Genomic DNA, 17948 nt, shown 5'->3' on the forward strand with positions numbered 1-17948 from the left:
TTATAATTGATAAATATTTTATTGTAGAATTATGGCAACACTGGTTGCAGTGTTAATTCTCTATGAGTTTAGCAAGAGTGAACTTCTTATTGCAATCCTCAATAGAAGATCCCGTTAACTGAAGTTAAAGGAAAATCAAAAGTGAAATAAATGTTAGATACAAAAATTACCATGAAGGCAATAGAAGTCTGATTGGAACAGAAAACATACTTGAAGCACTAATGACCAAATCCTGTGCACATACAATGGGATCACAACTATCCAACAACGGGACAAAGGCAAGATGTGAAAAAACTTCGGAACCCATTTAAAAGCTGCAGACACACAAAATAGAAAAGATAAGACATTAGTAGATGAACAAAGGGACAATGAAATACGTACTCATATATGCTTTCGCAATGGGTAAACTATTCAATGCTACCACACCTTGGTGAATGGTGAATATTTGGACCAAGCATCAACTTAATTGGACGATTTGAAGTACTGGATCAAAATCTATATTAAAGGACAATGGCTTTCTTTTCCTGCCCATCTAAAAGACTTTCACAGATTGAACAGTGAGAATTACTTAAAGTAAATTTTTGGTTTAGAGTTCTCAACGGTTATGGCCTTATTATATGAATGTGCCTTTTCACAATTAAGACTTCAGACACCTCCTAGTACCCCAGGTTTTAAACACACAACAGTAGTTTGCAGGGTGCACATAACTTTGATTACCAAAAAAAAAAAAAAAAAAAGGTGCACATAACTGTATAGGCCACAAACAGATGTATATATTTTGATAAAGGACCCATCTAATGGTAACACCCTTTTGTTTTCGTGACCAAAACCTAACCCATACAATGTTTCTGACATACACTACAAGCCTACACTATTGCTACCATTTTAAAAAGCATTCTTAACATGTATCACAAACTTGCAACCAAAATACTTATCCTATCAAAGGTAACTTAGATTTCTAGTCCACTAAGGACAAAGGCTTATACTTGGACTGGTATTAAAAGTAAAGGAGTTCATCGGATTAAGGTTACAAATTAATAATATTTAAAATCACTAGTCTCCACATTCAGGGTGCACTATCAGTTCCATCTCTGCAAGCATCTATGAACTCCTTTACATCTCCTTCAAAGATTGTATACTTCCAAAGTCTACTGCTAGCTCTGCAAGACCAACAATTCTGCCTCTGCGAAGGTATTGGCCTTCATCTTCTTTATGCAAGCTCCTAGAAACCTTCCCTCATAATCCCTGCCAACCACCGCTAACGTGGCATGAGTGCCATCATTCACAAAAACAGCATCAAAGTTCTCTTTAACCCAACCAGAAGGTGGACTAATCCAGGAAGTATCTTTGGCCCTAATTTCAGTTGGTTCCACACGAAGAGTTGTTAAACTTCAACTTATTTCTAGCTTGCCATATAACATTCAACATAGCAATGAAGTAACCAATTGATGCCTCTATCCTTTGTTTCCTTGCCATGAATGCCAAATGAAATCCATCGGTTCCTCCAAAATCCTTCAACAGTGCCAGTGAGATTGGTAGATTAAAGTTGTGCAATGAGTTCGACACCGCATACCTTGATCAACAGCTACTCCTGCAGCACCATTGCCTCCAAGTGACTCTAATGATTCAGCAGCAACATGGCTATTTTTGGAATCTTCTGTGACAGGGTTTGATACAAAATAATTTCTTGACTTTGTCCATCTTCTGGAGAATGGATCATATGATTCTTTACCAGCTTTAAAACTTGGGTTAACTGTCTTCTTTTCAGAGTGTAAGGAAGTTTTGATCTAGAACGAAATGTCTGACACATCTTTAAAACCTTTAAAACCTAGTGCTTATCCTGGATGCCCTTGCTGATCTTGTGACTTCGGCGTGATCTATGAGCGTGGGTTCATTGGCACCTACCAAGACTGGTCGCGAGGCTTTCTCCACATATCCAAGAACATACGATCTCATCCATGCCACCGGTGTATTCAGTATCTATCAGGATAGCTAAGTAATAACTACAAAATTTGAATTAGTAGACAATGCTTTCTTTTGTGTAGAAAAATGTATGTTGTTGTATTGTCTTGTTTTTATGTGTGAGAGCTTCGTATCCTTGTGCAATGCAGGTGTGACATTACACACATACTATTGGAGATGGATAGGATATTGAGACCAGAAGGGACAATGATATTCAGAGACACAGTAGGAATTCTTGTGAAGATCGAGAGCATAATAGACAGAATGAGATAGAAGAGTCAGATTATGGATCATGAGAGTGGACCATTTAACCTTGAGAAAATTTTAGTTGCTGTTAAAACTTCTTGGACCGGTGAAAAGTATCTGAAAGCAGTATCCTTTAAAAGGTAGAAGACACAATTAAAACACAAACCACTAAAAGACAAACTTAAATTACCTAAACTTATGCGTATTTAGCCTGACGCTGAAAGACGGTAACGCGCATACCTATAGGATGTGTGAACGCGGGGAGAGTTTGTCTATGGGATGCTAAAAATTAAAAATAGTAATAAACACAAATAAATTACAAATTTCAAATTAATGGTTGGAAAGAATGTAGGAGGAAGAACTTAAATACCAAAAAATTAAAACTTAGAATAGAACAGTAACACGGAATAACGACATCAATAAAATTAAGACAATGGCAAAGCAAATGTGGGTGTTCTAGGTAATAAATCAACCAACGTGTGAAACACACAAAAACAGTAAAAACAAAATAAGAACAAATAGAATAACGTAACATATAGAATCATGTAAAATGGAAACGAATCAATGTTAATGGTTTGATGATCTAGGAGAAAAGAAATTAGGAAAAGTATAAGGAAAAGTGAAATTAGAAACTAAGAAAAAAACCAGAGAGAGAAATTAACAACTTACCTCTTCCATTGATGTTGCACGGACAGAGAGATTAATCAGAGAGAGAAACCAAAAAGGGAGAAGTATCGCCCCAGAAAGGGAGAAAACGTTTACTGTCACATATCAATCGTTTGACCACCGCTTTCTCTCATTAAAGTTTTAAAGGCTCTGATCTTCCAGCTTACTTTTCATATCAGATGTATTTGGTAAATCCCCGACGAGAACATTTTCTTCAGACTTATGGACTTTTGATTTTTGACCATCACTGGTGCTTCTTTTGCGTTTCATTCCACCTTTGGAAGGTTTTTCCATAAGTTCATCATCCACATGTGCCTCATAATTCAAATTTGAAGAGGGTGTTTAATTTTTAGTAAACTAAACGATGAAGCCTAAAACTGTTGTTTAACCTAGCATTAGCAATAGTTTTATAAAATTGGATGGATTCATACCGCTTTTGTTTGTGGAACATCCCTTCTTAGCCAGGGAACAAACAGCTTCCTGATCTAAAGCAAAAAGGCTCTCCCACCCTGCTAACTTCTCTACCTTAGTAGATGGAGTTGATTCCATAAAACAGCTTGCATGATGCCATGCCACCCCCCTTGCACCTTGTCCTTCTGGCTTGGTTGATATGAACCTTAAAAAAACCAATAACCGTACCCATCCCAAAAGAATGGTTAAGAAGACAATGAAATATATGGATACTTATATATGAAACCTCTTAAGGTCTACTAAACCTTCATTTCAGAGTTTCTGAGTACAGTTAGTGTCTATCATATCAGGACACTAAACCTTATTACAATTAACCTATACTAAAGTGAATCCTTTTCAATTTTAAGGTAACCTAAGTTTCTGCAGAAGTAGGTCCTTTTTCATCTGTGACTTTCTAAGATCAGCACTAATTATGGTTTTTTATTGTCGGGAAAATATGACTTACCCCTCCTTCATAATTTTCTGACTGCATCTCCTGCAAGTAGCACGAAGAGTATGTGAAACCTCGATACCACCTACATTAGCAGCAACAGTGGTAATGCTTGAGGAAGAGACACCAACCTCTATATACTTCCTTATCATTTCTTGATCTTCCCATCGAAGTGAGTATATGCCTTCAACATCATCAAGGCTGAGATTATAATACAGGGCAATGCAAAGTCAATTACATAAAGGACAATCAGCATGGAATCCCATTTATTCATTTTATTTTTAAATAGAGATTCCTACTTAATTGGAAATCACTGTAAATTTTAATTACGATTTGATCTAGTCTGTGAAAATGATGTGATCATTAAGAAAACATGACGAATCAATCTTTAATGAAAAATATAAAATAGAAAAATGGCCAGAGTTGAAGGAAAAAGTTTGTTACATGCACTGGCCCATCGAACTTTGAGGACTGAACCATTTAACCAAAACGAAGTAACTCTTTAGTAATGCGATTATTGCAAGTTCTGCATAATGCCCTCGGTGACTTTGCATAGTCTGCTTTCCATGGATTTCCACGGTTTCCAGGAGTCCCCATGTTCTACTTCTACACACACTCCCTCAAAACTTATTGGATCGGTGAAAAGTATCTCAAAGCAATATCCTTTAAAAGGTAGAAGACACAGTTAAAACACAAACCACTAAAAGAAAGAATATTAGAAAGCGAAAATGAAAGAAAGTATTACCTTTGATTCTAAAAATGTAAAACAGGGTTTAAATTTATGTTTGTTGGTTGCAAAGAGTTTGATTTGATATCAGGGTTTTAATTGGGAATATCAGGAACAGAGAAGGCGAACGAATGGTTTAATTTGTTTTTAATTGGGAAACCGCGAAACGGTGTATCTGTTGTTTTATGAAGACGTTGAGTTTTATAGTCCGGAAAATGCTTTAAATTACGGAATTATGGGAATACCGGAACTAATACGTAATGACTAATTTACCCTTCGAACATGATCTGTAAAAAAATTTGTGGGTGAAACTTTTGGGTACCCTCTTGGACCAAAAGATTGGGTTAAAACCGAAAATACTGGAACTAATAAACCGCGGCAAGTTTTTCCATTATATATAAGATATATAAGTAACTGTATCATGATCTGACATTTGTTGCACAGTGCAAATCATGACGTGTTTTATTGTTTAGATGTGTTAGAGAGACGATATGTGTAATACTTAGGTGCTTCGTGATTCCATTTTTCATAATTTGTCTTACTCTAACCAATTACAAATTAAAATTTCCCACCATGAATAACTGTGAAGTTTGAAGTTAGATTATTATTCTTAAGTCTCAAGTTAGATTCATCTAAAACTTGCCGCTCAGGCCTTTTCTATTGCTCTAAATAAATCTCCCAAACTTGACTCTCAATTATATTTCCCTCTTGTGTGTAGGTGGCCAATGTTTTCGGCCATGATTACAATAATTCGCCTGACCAGGTATGCAACCTTGGACGCTCTACTAATCCCCGAATGAAAACGTTCAAATGACAGAATCTTTACCACGTACGCGTGTGCACCACGAATACTGTAGATTATATTTGGTCAACCATTTACCTCAACTATACGCAAATCTGCATGTGAGATCTTCTCATCTTCAGAGGAAAATGTTAATAATAGAGTCTAAAGTAGCTTTTACCCATATAACTCAACTTGTCTACCTTATCCGACATTGGAACACAATTAAGGTGATTGAGCTCATCATCAACCTTCGCATAGGAAGAATAGCACAGGCATTTAGCAGGGAAACAAGGGGGTAGAATGTTTCTCTTAAGAGTAATATCACATGTAGGAGTCCCAACCGCATGTGTTAGTGCACATTTCCACTTGGCCAATTGAAGGTGTTAGGCAAAAGACGGTGTCAAACAAATACTTATATATACCATACAGGTAACTGTACTTTAATTCAGGCAGATATTTTTGTATCGTGCACGTATATATATGCTAATAAAGGAACATTTATCCAAGTATTAAGGAATTGAAATTGAGACCATCATCTAAGCAGAAATAAGAAGAAGATATAAAAACATGACTGACCATCATAATATGTTAATACCATATGCAGTATCACTAGCATTGCCTGATATGATATAACGTTTTCCTAAGTTTTTCGTACTACAATTATTAGTGAAATGTTTATTTGGTAAATTTTCCCTGTACTTAATCATTGGAGGTTTGAAGTGAAATGTTGGGGGAAAATTTACCAAATAAACGAAAAGGTTATACCCATGGCGGAATTTAACGATTTATGGTTCCCGGTCTAAGAAAACCTTTTTAACTAACAACAAAAGATTGCACGAATTATATACTAAATCGTATATTGGGGATCCGATAGTTGACGTTAGGAATTGATCTCCTACCATGATTGTTAGACCGAAAAGAGAACAATTAATATTTTTGACTTAAATGAAAGGGATTTGAGGTTGGTCGACTCCTACTAGAGCTGAATTAGTTATGTGTTTAAATGAAAACGAAAACATTCAAGATTTTATACAGAGTTGAGAATACTAAAGGAAGAGTTGAAGACAGGAAGAAGTGGTCCAAAGGTATGTCCAGCTGAAGGTCAATTACGTGGGGAGTGATCAAAATCCTCGGTGACCAGTACTTGCACATTTTCTATCCTTTCTAATTCGCTGTAAACAATTCATACACAACTAGCAACCCTCAAATGTGGCATGTATTGAGTTCCCTTTCTCGGCTTTCTTTCGTACTAAAACATCACCTCCAAAATTCCTCAGCCCCCACAACCTGATGTCCTGATCTGCCGCTTCTCCTCCCTTATGTCCCCACTCCCCAGTCCTACCATGCTATTCATGCTTTCAGAAGATGACAACAATAAAAACAAATCAATGGGAGCAATGCCAGTAACTTATTAAGTACCCCCTCTACTATATAGTTGCACCCATGCCACATTGCCAATTGCCACCTCAAGAGACTAAATGCCATGTGCTTCACTTTTTATTTTGATCCACTGGTGGTTTGGTTGTAGATATATGTGTTAAGCCAAGGCGGAAGTCCTGCAAGCTGCAACACAAAAATCATAGCATTATATATCAATTTTAAACCAATTAGCGTATCCATCCGAGTTAAGATATGTGTCATAGTCAATGTAAGTAGAGATATTACGCATTTCATAGAAAGTCGCCTCTATGCGAAAATTCTGAAAGGGCCAATCATTCCTCTAAATTAGTTATATTTTCCCATCCCCACCCACCTCTCACCCTCTCACCCTCTCATTTTTTCTCCTCATTTTTTTTTCTGAACTTTTCCTATCTGTCGTTCCTTATCTCGTCTCATTCAAGTCAGGAATAAAGAAAACTAATCAAAAGTTCTCAAAGAGAAAGTAAGAGCAAAAAAAAAAGAGTGTGGTTTCTTGGTAGCCACTCCAGGAGGTTATTGTGAGATCAGAAATAAACACGTACATCTTTCTGGGGTTGGCCTGGATACATGCACTACACATCTTTAAGTTCAAGCAATCTACAACTCTTATTTTCTTCCTTTTTTATTTTTACTGCTTTTTGTAAAATATATATTTCTTGTTTTCTACTTGAAGACCTCAACTTGATTCCAAACCTCAAATGGTTAGTTATTACTTATTAGTTATCATGTACCCCTCTTTTCATATTCATATATATTAAATGGTTTTAAAGTTCATATCAACCTCCCCACGCCCTTCTCTTCTATTTTAGAGGGAGCTACATTCTAAAAAACTATCCCAACAAAGAAAGGAAGATCGGCTGAGGGAAGAATCATGACAACAGAAATATTAAGTGATTATTCCGCTCAAAAGAAGTCAGGTTGTGGTATTCAAGGTTTGTACAATGGAGTTTTTGGTCGCCGGAGCACTAAGCCTAGAAGAACACTCTCAACAAGCTCAATTCCCATACACAAAATCAGCAGCATCATTACTAACTTAAAGATTAGGCGAGCTGTAACTGGCGAGACTGCCTTGCTTGATAGTTCCAATTCAGCTGAGCTTCCTTCAGAACTAGTAGAGAAGTGCGTTGCAAAGACAACAAGTTATTCCAAGATCACTCCAAGTCATCAACGAAAACCGTCCCATGGGACTAATACTAGTAGTACTTCATCGTCGTCAACCAGTTCAAACACAATTTCAAAAGCGCCATCAACCTCAGGCCTAGTTCAAGGGAGGAGGCTGTCCAAGGATAGTAGTTGTGTTTCTGAAATGCTCGATGGTGTTAGTGTTTCTGAGCGGTCAAAGGGAAGCAATTCTCTTGTTAGAGCTTCGTCTGGCAATATCACACCCTTAAATCCCATGGGCAACTTGAGGAAACCTGGAATTGGAAATTCAAACTCGAGTGAAGCCTATGGTATCAAGTATACTATAAGTACTAGTAACACCAACAGTGTTATGGGTAATATAGTGAGAAAGACTAATGAGCATGAAGCTCACCATCAGATCAATTTAAAGCCAGGTTCTAATTACAAAGCTCTATATAAAAGATTAGATCCTGAAACATTCAAGGTGATGGGTAATGACGAATACAAGAAGGGGAGATACCCCGAAGCCTTGACTTTGTATGATCAAGCTATTGCTCTCAACCATGAGAATGCTTCTTACAGAAGCAACAAGAGTGCAGCATTAATGGGTCTTGGGAGGCTTTTCGAGGCAGCTTTTGAGTGCCAAGAAGCCATTAGGATTGATCCTTTTTATCGAAGAGCTCATCATCGCTTAGCTACACTGTATTATAGGTATTAATTACTTCAAGTTCTACATTGGTTGGTCCATAAATCTAATTTGTCTACTACAATTAAATATACCATTTTAGAGAGTTGCATTGCATGTAACTTGTATATTTTTTCCAGATTAGGAGAAGCTGAGAAGGCCTTAAATCATTACAGACAATCCGGATTCGAAGTCACTACATACGAGATTTCAAAGGCTCAAGCCCTGAAATCCCATCTCGACAATAGCATTGAAGCAAAGAAGATAAAAGACTGGCACAAAATGCTAAATGAAACCGAGCGTGCAGTTTCCCTAGGCGCAGATTCAGCCCCACAGGTACGGTTAACTACCTACTCCTTGTTCCAATTCTTAGTTTCTACAATTTTGTACTCATTTCCTACCTAAGTTTCATGGTCCATACACTTACTCGAGTCTTTTTTTCGTATTGCAAAAGGTATTTTCGTTCCAAGCAGAAGCACTATTGAAGCTCCATCGACATGAAGATGCCGACAGTGTATTGACAAAGAGACTTAATTTCGACGTTGATGATTGTACAAAGTTTTTCGGCCCCACTGGAAATGCACAGATACTCTTAATCCGAGCACAGGTTGACATGGCTTCCGGCAGGTTAGTCTTTAAAAAGAAAATAAACTCGACTAATATATTTAACACAACATTATTTAACTAGTAGACGTGTCATCAATACATTAGGCGATAAGCTTAAATAATCTCCCACTAAGAAATGAATTCGTCAAAGAATATGGATTTCTAAGCAAGCTGCAATAATCCATTTTAAATGTATATATGTCCAGAGTTGTATATGTAACTCGTGTTTAATCATTGATCTTTTTGGCAGTGTTTTGGATCTAGACAAGACAAGCTTTCAATATGCTGTAAAATTTTAGTTTCTTTATCATCTGAAAATGTTCAATTGGCTTCAATTCTAAAGGTTTGATGAGGCCATGGTGGCAGCTCAGAGAGCACTTCGACTAGACTCAAGCAACAGCGAAGTCAGTTCTGTCGTGAGGATGATTCAAGCTGTGTCATCTGCTCGATCAAGTGGTAATAAATTATTCAAGGCCTCCGAATTTGCAATGGCGAGTATGGCATATGCTGAAGGACTTGAGCATGAGAGGTTTAACTCGGTGCTGTTGTGCAACCGTGCTGCTTGTAGAATTAAGCTAGGCCAATATGAGAAAGCTATGGAAGATTGTACCAATGCTCTTAATGTACGTCCATCTTACAGCAAAGCTAGACTAAGGAGAGCTGAGTGTAATGCCAAGGTGACTTAATTGAACCTACTCCTGAACGAAGAAATACGAAAACATAAAAAGCTAAAAATTTAGAATTAAAATCAAAATCAGTAAATATTCAAATGACAAATATTTTCAAATCCTTAACAAGTTGGATTTATTCAAATTCTAATTTCTTATAACCTAACCAATTACAAACTACTGACCAAGTAATTCAACTGAGCTGTTTATTTTCTAATTCAAGTTTACAAACTTATCTCGATTTTCATTGATCAATTTGAACATCGTGACATTACTTGCTTGGCAAGAGGAAATTCTAATCATTTCTTATCGGACATTAATTTTGTGTATTAGATGGAACGTTGGGAGGCGGCAATCCAAGATTACGAGATACTGACAAGAGAAAGTCCAAGAGATGAAGAAATGGGTCGAGCCCAACTTGAGGCCCAAGTCCAGCTGAAAAAACAGCGAAGCGAACATACTCCAAACATGAAATTCAGTGCTGACGTGGTCGCTATCAGCAGCAACGAATGTTTCACAAACTTTGTAACGTCACCTGTCAAATTCGTAGACGTACAAGGATAACCTCATTCTTTGATCTGCCTTACGTACAAGCTGTACAAGATATCTTTTGCGGTGATATGATAATCACCATGATTTTGATGATCACATTTTCTCTCCCCCAGACCCCCACATCGATTTGTTATATAAAGTGTCTCCATTTTGCGAGATTTTCCCATTACAGAATAGCACGTACTCAATATATTTGAATACATTGGAATTTATTTAAGTGATGGTTGTTTTGGTAATCGGATATACCATTTGAAAATTAAAGTGATGAGTAAGTCTGTTAGCGGCACACTAAAACTATCATTTCTCAGAATGGCACTTTTAAATTGAAGAAATGGTTGAGGGAATTTGTCCAGGTCGCAAAAGAAATGCAAGAAGGCTCTCTTCGATGAAAAGATGCAGTGTTGATCTCTAAATCGACTTAATCGCAAGCTGTTTAGATCTTCCATGATCATCTATTGCAGTTACTTGTTGTAAATGCACTATTTTTTTCTGAGTTGTTCATTGGTATTGCCTTTTAATTGGCTAAATTAAAAAATTAAACATAAAACAACAATAAGTTGCACAACAACAGCATATCTGAATGTTATATAATTGTTGCACATTGATGCACATTCATCTGGAATTCTGTATATATAGATTCATTGTACGAGAGAAGGTAGTTCTCAATTTCTCATATTCCTAATTTATTTAGGGGAGTCTAACATCAAGATTCATCACATAAAGGTTATTTGGTCAATCGAGGAACAGAAGCTGCACTGAGTGTAGTGGCCCAATAATGAGAGATGGACTAGCTCAATAGGATAAGGAAGGGGATGTAAGATAATAAGGGAAGTCGAGGAGTATGGTATCGTGACCGCGGAACCCTAAACCGCGGACGTGGCATAGGTACGGTGGAAAGAGAGACCGAAGGATGGAAAGACAGGTGGACGAACAAGATGAAGTGTAGAAGGGGTATAAAAAGAAGATGATGGAGAAAAGAAAGGGAGGCCGCACAGTGAAAGGAAAAGAGGGGAGAGAAAGGAAAAGAGAGAGAAAAAGACTAGTTAGAGCTTGAGTTTTTTGCTCTTCGGTTCTTACTTGTAGTTTTTAGGTTCATACATTTGGCGCCGTCTATGAGGACCGAAGAGATTGTAGAAGGTAGAAATGGCATCGAAAGTGAAGAAAGGGGTAGGCAAACCAAAGAGGGCAGTGGTGCAAGTCTGCAAGATCCAACACCGGAGGCGGTGATTGATGAGGAGGGAGGTCAAGAAGTGGAGCATGAAACATAAGAAACCCGGCTTATGCGAGAGGAGATCGGGAGACTGAGAGAAGAGAACGACGAGCTGAGGAGAGAAAAGGAAAGAGCGGAGGAAGAAGAAGGGGAAGAAACAGGTGAGGAGTCTGACGAGGAGGAGGGCGAGCCGGACCTCGTCGAAAACCCGGTGGCGGGCTTGACTATAGAACAAATTCAGGAAATGATAGATAATGACAGAGAGGCGAATCGGCAGCAGGCAAAGGGCCGTGGGGGGACAGCAAGCCAAGTGGTGGCCGGACTAAATCGCAACCCATTAGCGGACGACATCTGGGCGTCATAGGTGCTGAAGTGATTCAACCAACCTAAGTTCGAAAGATACGATGGCAAAGGAGACCCGACTGACCATATCCATCATTTCAGACAACAGATGCCTCTCTAGTAAGAGGTTTGATATGATGGACTACGGTGTATGATGTTCCCGACGAGTCTGGAAGGAGGGGCGTCGGACTGGTATTACCGGTTGCCAACGGGAAGCATAAGGAACTTTCAAGAGTTGGAACAGGCATTTATAGATCACTTCATACACCAGAAAAAGCGAATGGTGGATATCGCGGTATTATTCAATGTTCGACAGAGATCCGCGGGTCAGTGAGGGAGTACCTATGTCGATTCAAGGCTGAGACATTGAAGGTCGAAAATCTGGATGAGATAACCGCGGTTATCACATTTAAAAGAGGGTTGCGACCAAAGACAGGAGTACACCAATTTGTGGCGAAGAACGAGATTGCAACCTTGCATGATCTATATCTGCGAGTGGAAAAATATATCAGGTATGAGGACACTATACAGAAGGAGTTTAAGAGGTCAGAGAAGGCAGTGTTATCGTTGGAGAAAAACAGGGAATAATACTGAAAGGCGGCGGCGTCCGAGAAGGAAAGCGGTGGGTACCGTGGATACCCACCAAGGGCAGAAAGAAGCCGGGAGGGGATTCAAAGGGAAAATAGAGAAATGAAACCATATCGCGAGATAGAAGTGACACCGCTGAATAAACCCCTGAGCGAAATATTGTCGTTGATTAAGAACCTACAGGGATATGAAGGGCCACGGAACACCCCAGTAGAACTACCTGATAAACCTTTCTGCGCCTATCATCAGATACGCAATCATGAGACCGACGACTGTTATGCCCTAAAGTGGTTGGTTCAACGATTAGTGGAAAAAGGGAGGATGAGGGAGTTTGTAAGGGGAGCACAGAATGAGGAGCGTATGCCGCGACAGGACCGGATACTAGGAACTATTAATGTGATTTTTAGTGGAGAGGTATTTAGTCATAATGCTCATAGAGATAGGGTAAGGAGAATCGCGAGCATCCAGCAGATCAATGACGGGACAGACAAACCGCGACCAAGAGTAGGGACTGCGGAGGACAGATCAAGACAGGATTGTTTTTAGTAGTGCGGACCTACGGGCAGTGGATTCTCCCCATGAAGATGCGTTGGTCATCACAGTAGCAATGGGCAATTACATGGTGAAGAGGGTGTTGATCGATTGTGGTAGTGTAGTGGATTTGTTGTTTAAAGGAGCTTTGGAAGAAATGGGGATTGATCATAGGCAATTGAGGCCTCTACAGACTAATTTATATGGGTTCAATGGGAGTATGACGGAGCCTATGGGAGAACTCTTATTGCATGTAACCAAGAGTTCAGTGACGGTCTTTGCACGGTTTATGGTGGTAGATTCTTCTTCCCAGTACAATGCGATTTCAAGGAGACGGTAGATTCACGAGATGAAGGTTGTACCGTCAACATACTATTAAGTGATACGATTTCCCACCCCGACGGGCATGTATGAGGTTCGCGAAGATCAGGTGACGGCCAAGAATAGTCACAGAGGTACAATGAAACGATTGATCTGTGGACCAGAAGAAGAAAACTCAAGTCCTAGGAAGAGGCAGGCATAACAATTATAGTGCGCCTCTGTGGAGGGGGAGGAGGAGTCAACAGTGGGTCCGAAGACACTCGATGAGATTGAAGTAGTGAATATTAGGGAAGGGAAGGAAGAGAGATTCACCACGATAGGGTCCAATTTGCCGGAGGAGTGCAAAAGTAAGTTAATACAATTCTTGTCAGAAAACAAAGACATATTTGCGTAGATAATTGAGGATGTTACGGGGTTAGACCCGTAGTTTGCGTGTCATCGGCTACACATGAAAGAGGATGCCAAGCCAGTGAGGCAAAGAATGCGGAGCATTAGACCAAAGTATGCAGAGGGCATTCGCGAAGAGGTTGCATGGTTAAAAGGAGCCGGAATAATACGAGAAGTGGAATTCATAGATTGGTTGTCCAATGTAGTCGTGGTACCAAAAAAGAATGGCAAAGTTCGGATGTGTGTCGATTTTACAGATGTAAATGTAGAGTGCCTGAAAGATAGCTACCCCATGCTGCGGGTGGATGAATTGGTGGATAGGACAGCAAGATTCAAAATATTTTCGTTCATGGATACCTCTATGGGATATAACCAAGTCGCGATGTACGGACCGGATCAGGAGAAGACAGTATTTGTCATAGAAGGCGGCAGTATTGCTATACCAGGATGCCATTTGGATTGAAGAATGCTTGAGCCATTTTCCAGAGGCTAGGTGAGAAAATATTCGAAAGTAAGATTCACAAGGGGATTGAAATTTATATAGATGACAAAGTGGAGAAAAGCATGTCGGAGGAGGAACATTTAGAGGGGTTGAGAGAGACATTTAGGATACTGCGAAAGTACAATTTGAAGTTGAATCCAAAGAAATGCACCTTCAGAGTGACCATGGGAAAGTTCTTGGGATACATTATTATGCAACGGGGAATAGAGGCTAATCCGGAACAGATAAGAGCTTTGGTGGAGATGTCATCACCGCAGAATGTCAAGGAAGTCCAGCTGTTGGCGGGTAGGGTTGCAGCTTTGAATAGGTTCATTTCCAAATCATCTGATAAATGTAGACCATTGTATCAATTATTGAGAAGCACCCCAAAGTTCTCGTGGATATCAGAATATGAGGAGGCGTTTCAAGAGTTGAAGAGGTATTTGGGTAAGGCTTCCTTGTTATCTCGGCCAGAACAGGAGGAGAAGTTGTATTTGTATTTGGGGGCTACTGAGTATGCAGTTAGTTCAATTCTTGTCCGTCTAGTCGATAGAATGGAGAAGTCAGTGTATTTTCAAAGCAAAACAATGTTGGATGTAGAGACGCGGTATAGTAGAATTGAGAGATATGCCCTTACGTTAATTTTCTCGGTTCTAAAGCTGAAGCCCTACTTCGAGTCACACTCGGTGGTGGTGGTGACTGACCTGCTTCTCAAACAGGCATTAAGGACAGAGAAGTCAGGTAGAATGTTGAAATAGGCAGTGATACTTAGTTCGTACAAGATACAATATCAAATAAGAACAGCGGAGAAAGCGCAGGCGGTAGCGGAGTTTTTGGTTGAGTTCCCTGCAGAAGATCCCACTTGGGGAGACGAGATGGTCATGGAACCGGAGGGGGATGGGGAGCCCGACCTACTAGACCCTTGGGATAAGAGGAATGGGTGGAGAGTATTCGCAGATGGATCTGCCACTGACGCATGCAGCGGTATAGGAGTTGTGTTGGCCGCGCTTGATAATAACAAAATATAACAGACCATGAAACTAGGGTTCACGGCATCAAGTAACGAAGCTGAGTATGAAGCAGTGATAGCGGGATTGAGAATGGCCGAGGACTTGGGAGTAAAGGAACTGACCGTGTATTCCGACTCAAACCTAGTGGTATGTCAAGCTAATGGAGGGTTCGCTGCTCGCTGTCTGCGAATGGCTAAGTATTTGAAGGTGGTGCACGAAAGGTCCAGCAAGTTTGTGAAACTCAGATTTGTACACTTGGGTCGTGGTGAGAATATGCATGCAGATGCCCTGGCATACGTGGCTGCAACCATACCTGGGTCCGAGGAAAGAACAATACGGGTAGGAAGACTGGAGAAGCCAAGCACAGAGGAGGTGATGGAAGTGTGTCAGATTGCAGCAGAAGAAGGGGGGTGGATGGATCCCATTAAGCATTTCTTGGAGGGAAAGGAGGTGACTGATAAGAAAGAAAGAAGGAGGTTGGAACAAGCGTCTCAGAGATATGTTATGTTGGAAGGTGAACTGTACCGAAAGAACTTCAATGGGCCATTGTTGAAGTGTTTAGGGCCACGGTTAGCCTTAGAGGTGCTGGCAAAATTGCATGAAGGGGACTATGGGAGCCATTCCACTGGGAGAACTACAGCATACCGACTATTATATTGACGCAGGGCTACTTCTGGCCCCACATGAAGAGGAATGCAGTGGAATTCGCTAAGAACTGTGACAAGTGCCAGAGATTTTTACAGCTGATATTCATTCCCGCGGAGCCTCTGCATAATGTCTCAAGTCCATGGTCTTTTGCTATGTGGGCGATGGATATCGTAGGTCCACTGCCCATGGCTAGCGGCAAAAGGAGATATATGCTGGCAGTCACAGACTACTTCACCAAATGGATAGAAGCTGTACCTTTGTAACAGGTGAAGGAGACGTAGGTGATTAAGTTTCTATAGGAGAACATCATATGTCGGTTTGGGCTGTCATATGCCATCAATGCAGACAATGGGACACAGTTCACGGGAGCAAAGGTGACTGAGTTTCTGCAGGCGTACAAGGTGAAACAAGGGTTCTCTGCCCCCTACAACCCCGAGGGCAACGGACAGGCTGAATCTTCCAACAAGACAATAATGAACAACCTGAAAAGGAAATTGGAGGACAAGAAGGGCGCGTGGCCCGACGAGTTGACCATGTTCTTTGGGCTTATTGAACCACACCTCGAACAACCACCAAGGAAACCCCATTTGCCTTAGCATACGGTGTCGAGGCCGTGATTCCTTCAGAGATGGTGGCAGCTACTATGAGAACCAAGGCCATGGAGGAGGGATCAAATTGGTGCATCCTGGCAAGGGATTTGAATTTGGCAGAAGAGAAAAAAGACTCAGCTCGCATTCGATTAGAAGAGTATCACAGGCGATTACAGAGGCAATACAACAAGCGGGTCAAGCCGCGGCAGTTCAAGATAGGAGAGTTGGTGCTCCGCCGGGTGACTCCAAGCACAAAGAAAGAAAAGGATGGGAAGTTGGGTCCAAATTGGGAAGGGTCGTACACAGGGCCGGCTTTGAGGGGTAGGCAGCATAGGCCACCACCTAGGGCCTCCATTTGATTGCTAATATTTAGGGCCTCCAGCTGCTACACAAGTGCACACCCACTGACCTACGTCCATATTCATTTTTTTTTTGGTTTAGCTGTTTGGCTCGGCCCATTTAGTCAAAACTTAAAAGCCCAACTGCACTAAACAAAATAAACGAAACAAAACTTACATACTTACAGTAGCAAAACAAGAGATGAGGATGCCGTATTTCAGACTATTTTAGCGAATTAGTGGATGTCGGATTTCTTCTCTTTTTGACTTTTTCCTACAAAAGTCAAAAGTTTTTCTAACAAATGTATGAGGTCTCAAACTCTCAATGCTAAAATTATTTGAATTGCTTATTCTATTATTTCAATTTAAAATTTCTTTTGTTTATGAATTATGAGTTTGAATATATAATATGTTAGACAAAGTTTTAAATTGAATTAAGACTTTTAGGAGTAGAAATTATTTGAATTGGATATTTGCCATTGGTTTAGGCATGCATTTAAGTGTTACACCACAATTTTGTTTGTGAAGCTTTGAAATTCGTCGGTTATTCTGTTGTGATGACTGATGAAGTTGTGAATTGTAATTGTTGACTAGTTGCTTCACTGAGTTGTTTTACTAGCTTTGGAAAAGACAATTTGTAACGACTCAACATACTAGAAGCAACAAGTCCATGTACATTACCTTTACTTGTCCATTATTATGAAGGTATGTTGCACTTCCACTTTTCTCTTATACTTCACTTCTTGTCATTTTAGAAGTTGAAGGGAACGTTCAAATGTTTCATAGACATGATTACGAAATGTACTGTTCTGCTCACACCCCCACTGCAATGCAGTATACTAGTAATAATTTTAAAAAAATACGTGCGTGTGCGTGTTTTTTTTTCTCCTAAGACAGAGGGCCCATTTTTAGGAGCTAGCCTAGGGCCACCCAAATCTCAGAGCCAGCCCTGGCCGTACACCGTGGTGGAAGTAGGAGGGTCTGGTACTTATAAGCTCCGAACAATGAAGGACAAACTGATAGAAAAGCTTTGGAATGTAAGAATGTGGAAAAAAAATTTACAACTGAATGTAATGAAGTTACAAAGCAATGTAAGGAAGGTCCAGAGCAGAAGACTAGAGCTGTTTGTAAATATATAAAACCACAGCACTTTTGTGAAAAAAA

General features: G+C 39.9%; 1 protein-coding gene and 1 long non-coding RNA gene across 4 annotated transcripts; one reads left to right on the forward strand and one right to left on the reverse strand.

Moving 5' to 3' along the window:
• Positions 1-3794: 3794 nt before the first annotated feature.
• Positions 3795-4681, reverse strand: LOC147502193 (uncharacterized). Of its 2 annotated transcripts, XR_015219945.1 has the most exons (4): positions 4521-4681; positions 4220-4438; positions 3907-3976; positions 3795-3820 (listed from the first exon to the last, which is right to left on the reverse strand). It is a non-coding gene; the product is annotated as an uncharacterized LOC147502193 (long non-coding RNA). The 2 variants fall into 2 exon arrangements; XR_015219944.1 differs by lacking the exon at positions 3795-3820 and having other exon boundaries at positions 3833-3976.
• Positions 4682-7446: 2765 nt separating this feature from the next.
• Positions 7447-10888, forward strand: LOC147502194 (TPR repeat-containing thioredoxin TTL1-like). Of its 2 annotated transcripts, none has more exons than XM_086603858.1 (5): positions 7447-8538; positions 8653-8848; positions 8967-9139; positions 9462-9741; positions 10120-10555. In XM_086603858.1, exons 1-5 carry the CDS (start codon positions 7577-7579, stop codon positions 10348-10350), a joined length of 1842 nt encoding a protein of 613 aa, XP_086459984.1. In that variant the 5' UTR covers positions 7447-7576; the 3' UTR covers positions 10351-10555. The 2 variants fall into 2 exon arrangements, with proteins under 2 accessions (XP_086459984.1, XP_086459983.1); XM_086603857.1 differs by having other exon boundaries at positions 7449-8538; positions 9462-9795; positions 10120-10888.
• Positions 10889-17948: the final 7060 nt, after the last annotated feature.

This window comes from Coptis chinensis, chromosome 4 (genome assembly GCF_015680905.1).
Source record: "Coptis chinensis isolate HL-2020 chromosome 4, ASM1568090v1, whole genome shotgun sequence".
Classification (NCBI taxonomy): domain Eukaryota; kingdom Viridiplantae; phylum Streptophyta; class Magnoliopsida; order Ranunculales; family Ranunculaceae; genus Coptis; species Coptis chinensis.

Excerpts from the sequence above, each read along its gene's own strand:
- LOC147502194 (XM_086603857.1), top strand. The coding sequence starts at position 7,577 with ATGACAACAGAAATATTAAGTGATTATTCCGCTCAAAAGAAGTCAGGT. Across the intron at positions 8,849-8,966 it reads GCGCAGATTCAGCCCCACAG|GTATTTTCGTTCCAAGCAGA; the intron begins GTACGGTTAACT and ends GTATTGCAAAAG. Across the intron at positions 9,796-10,119 it reads GAGCTGAGTGTAATGCCAAG|ATGGAACGTTGGGAGGCGGC; the intron begins GTGACTTAATTG and ends TTTGTGTATTAG.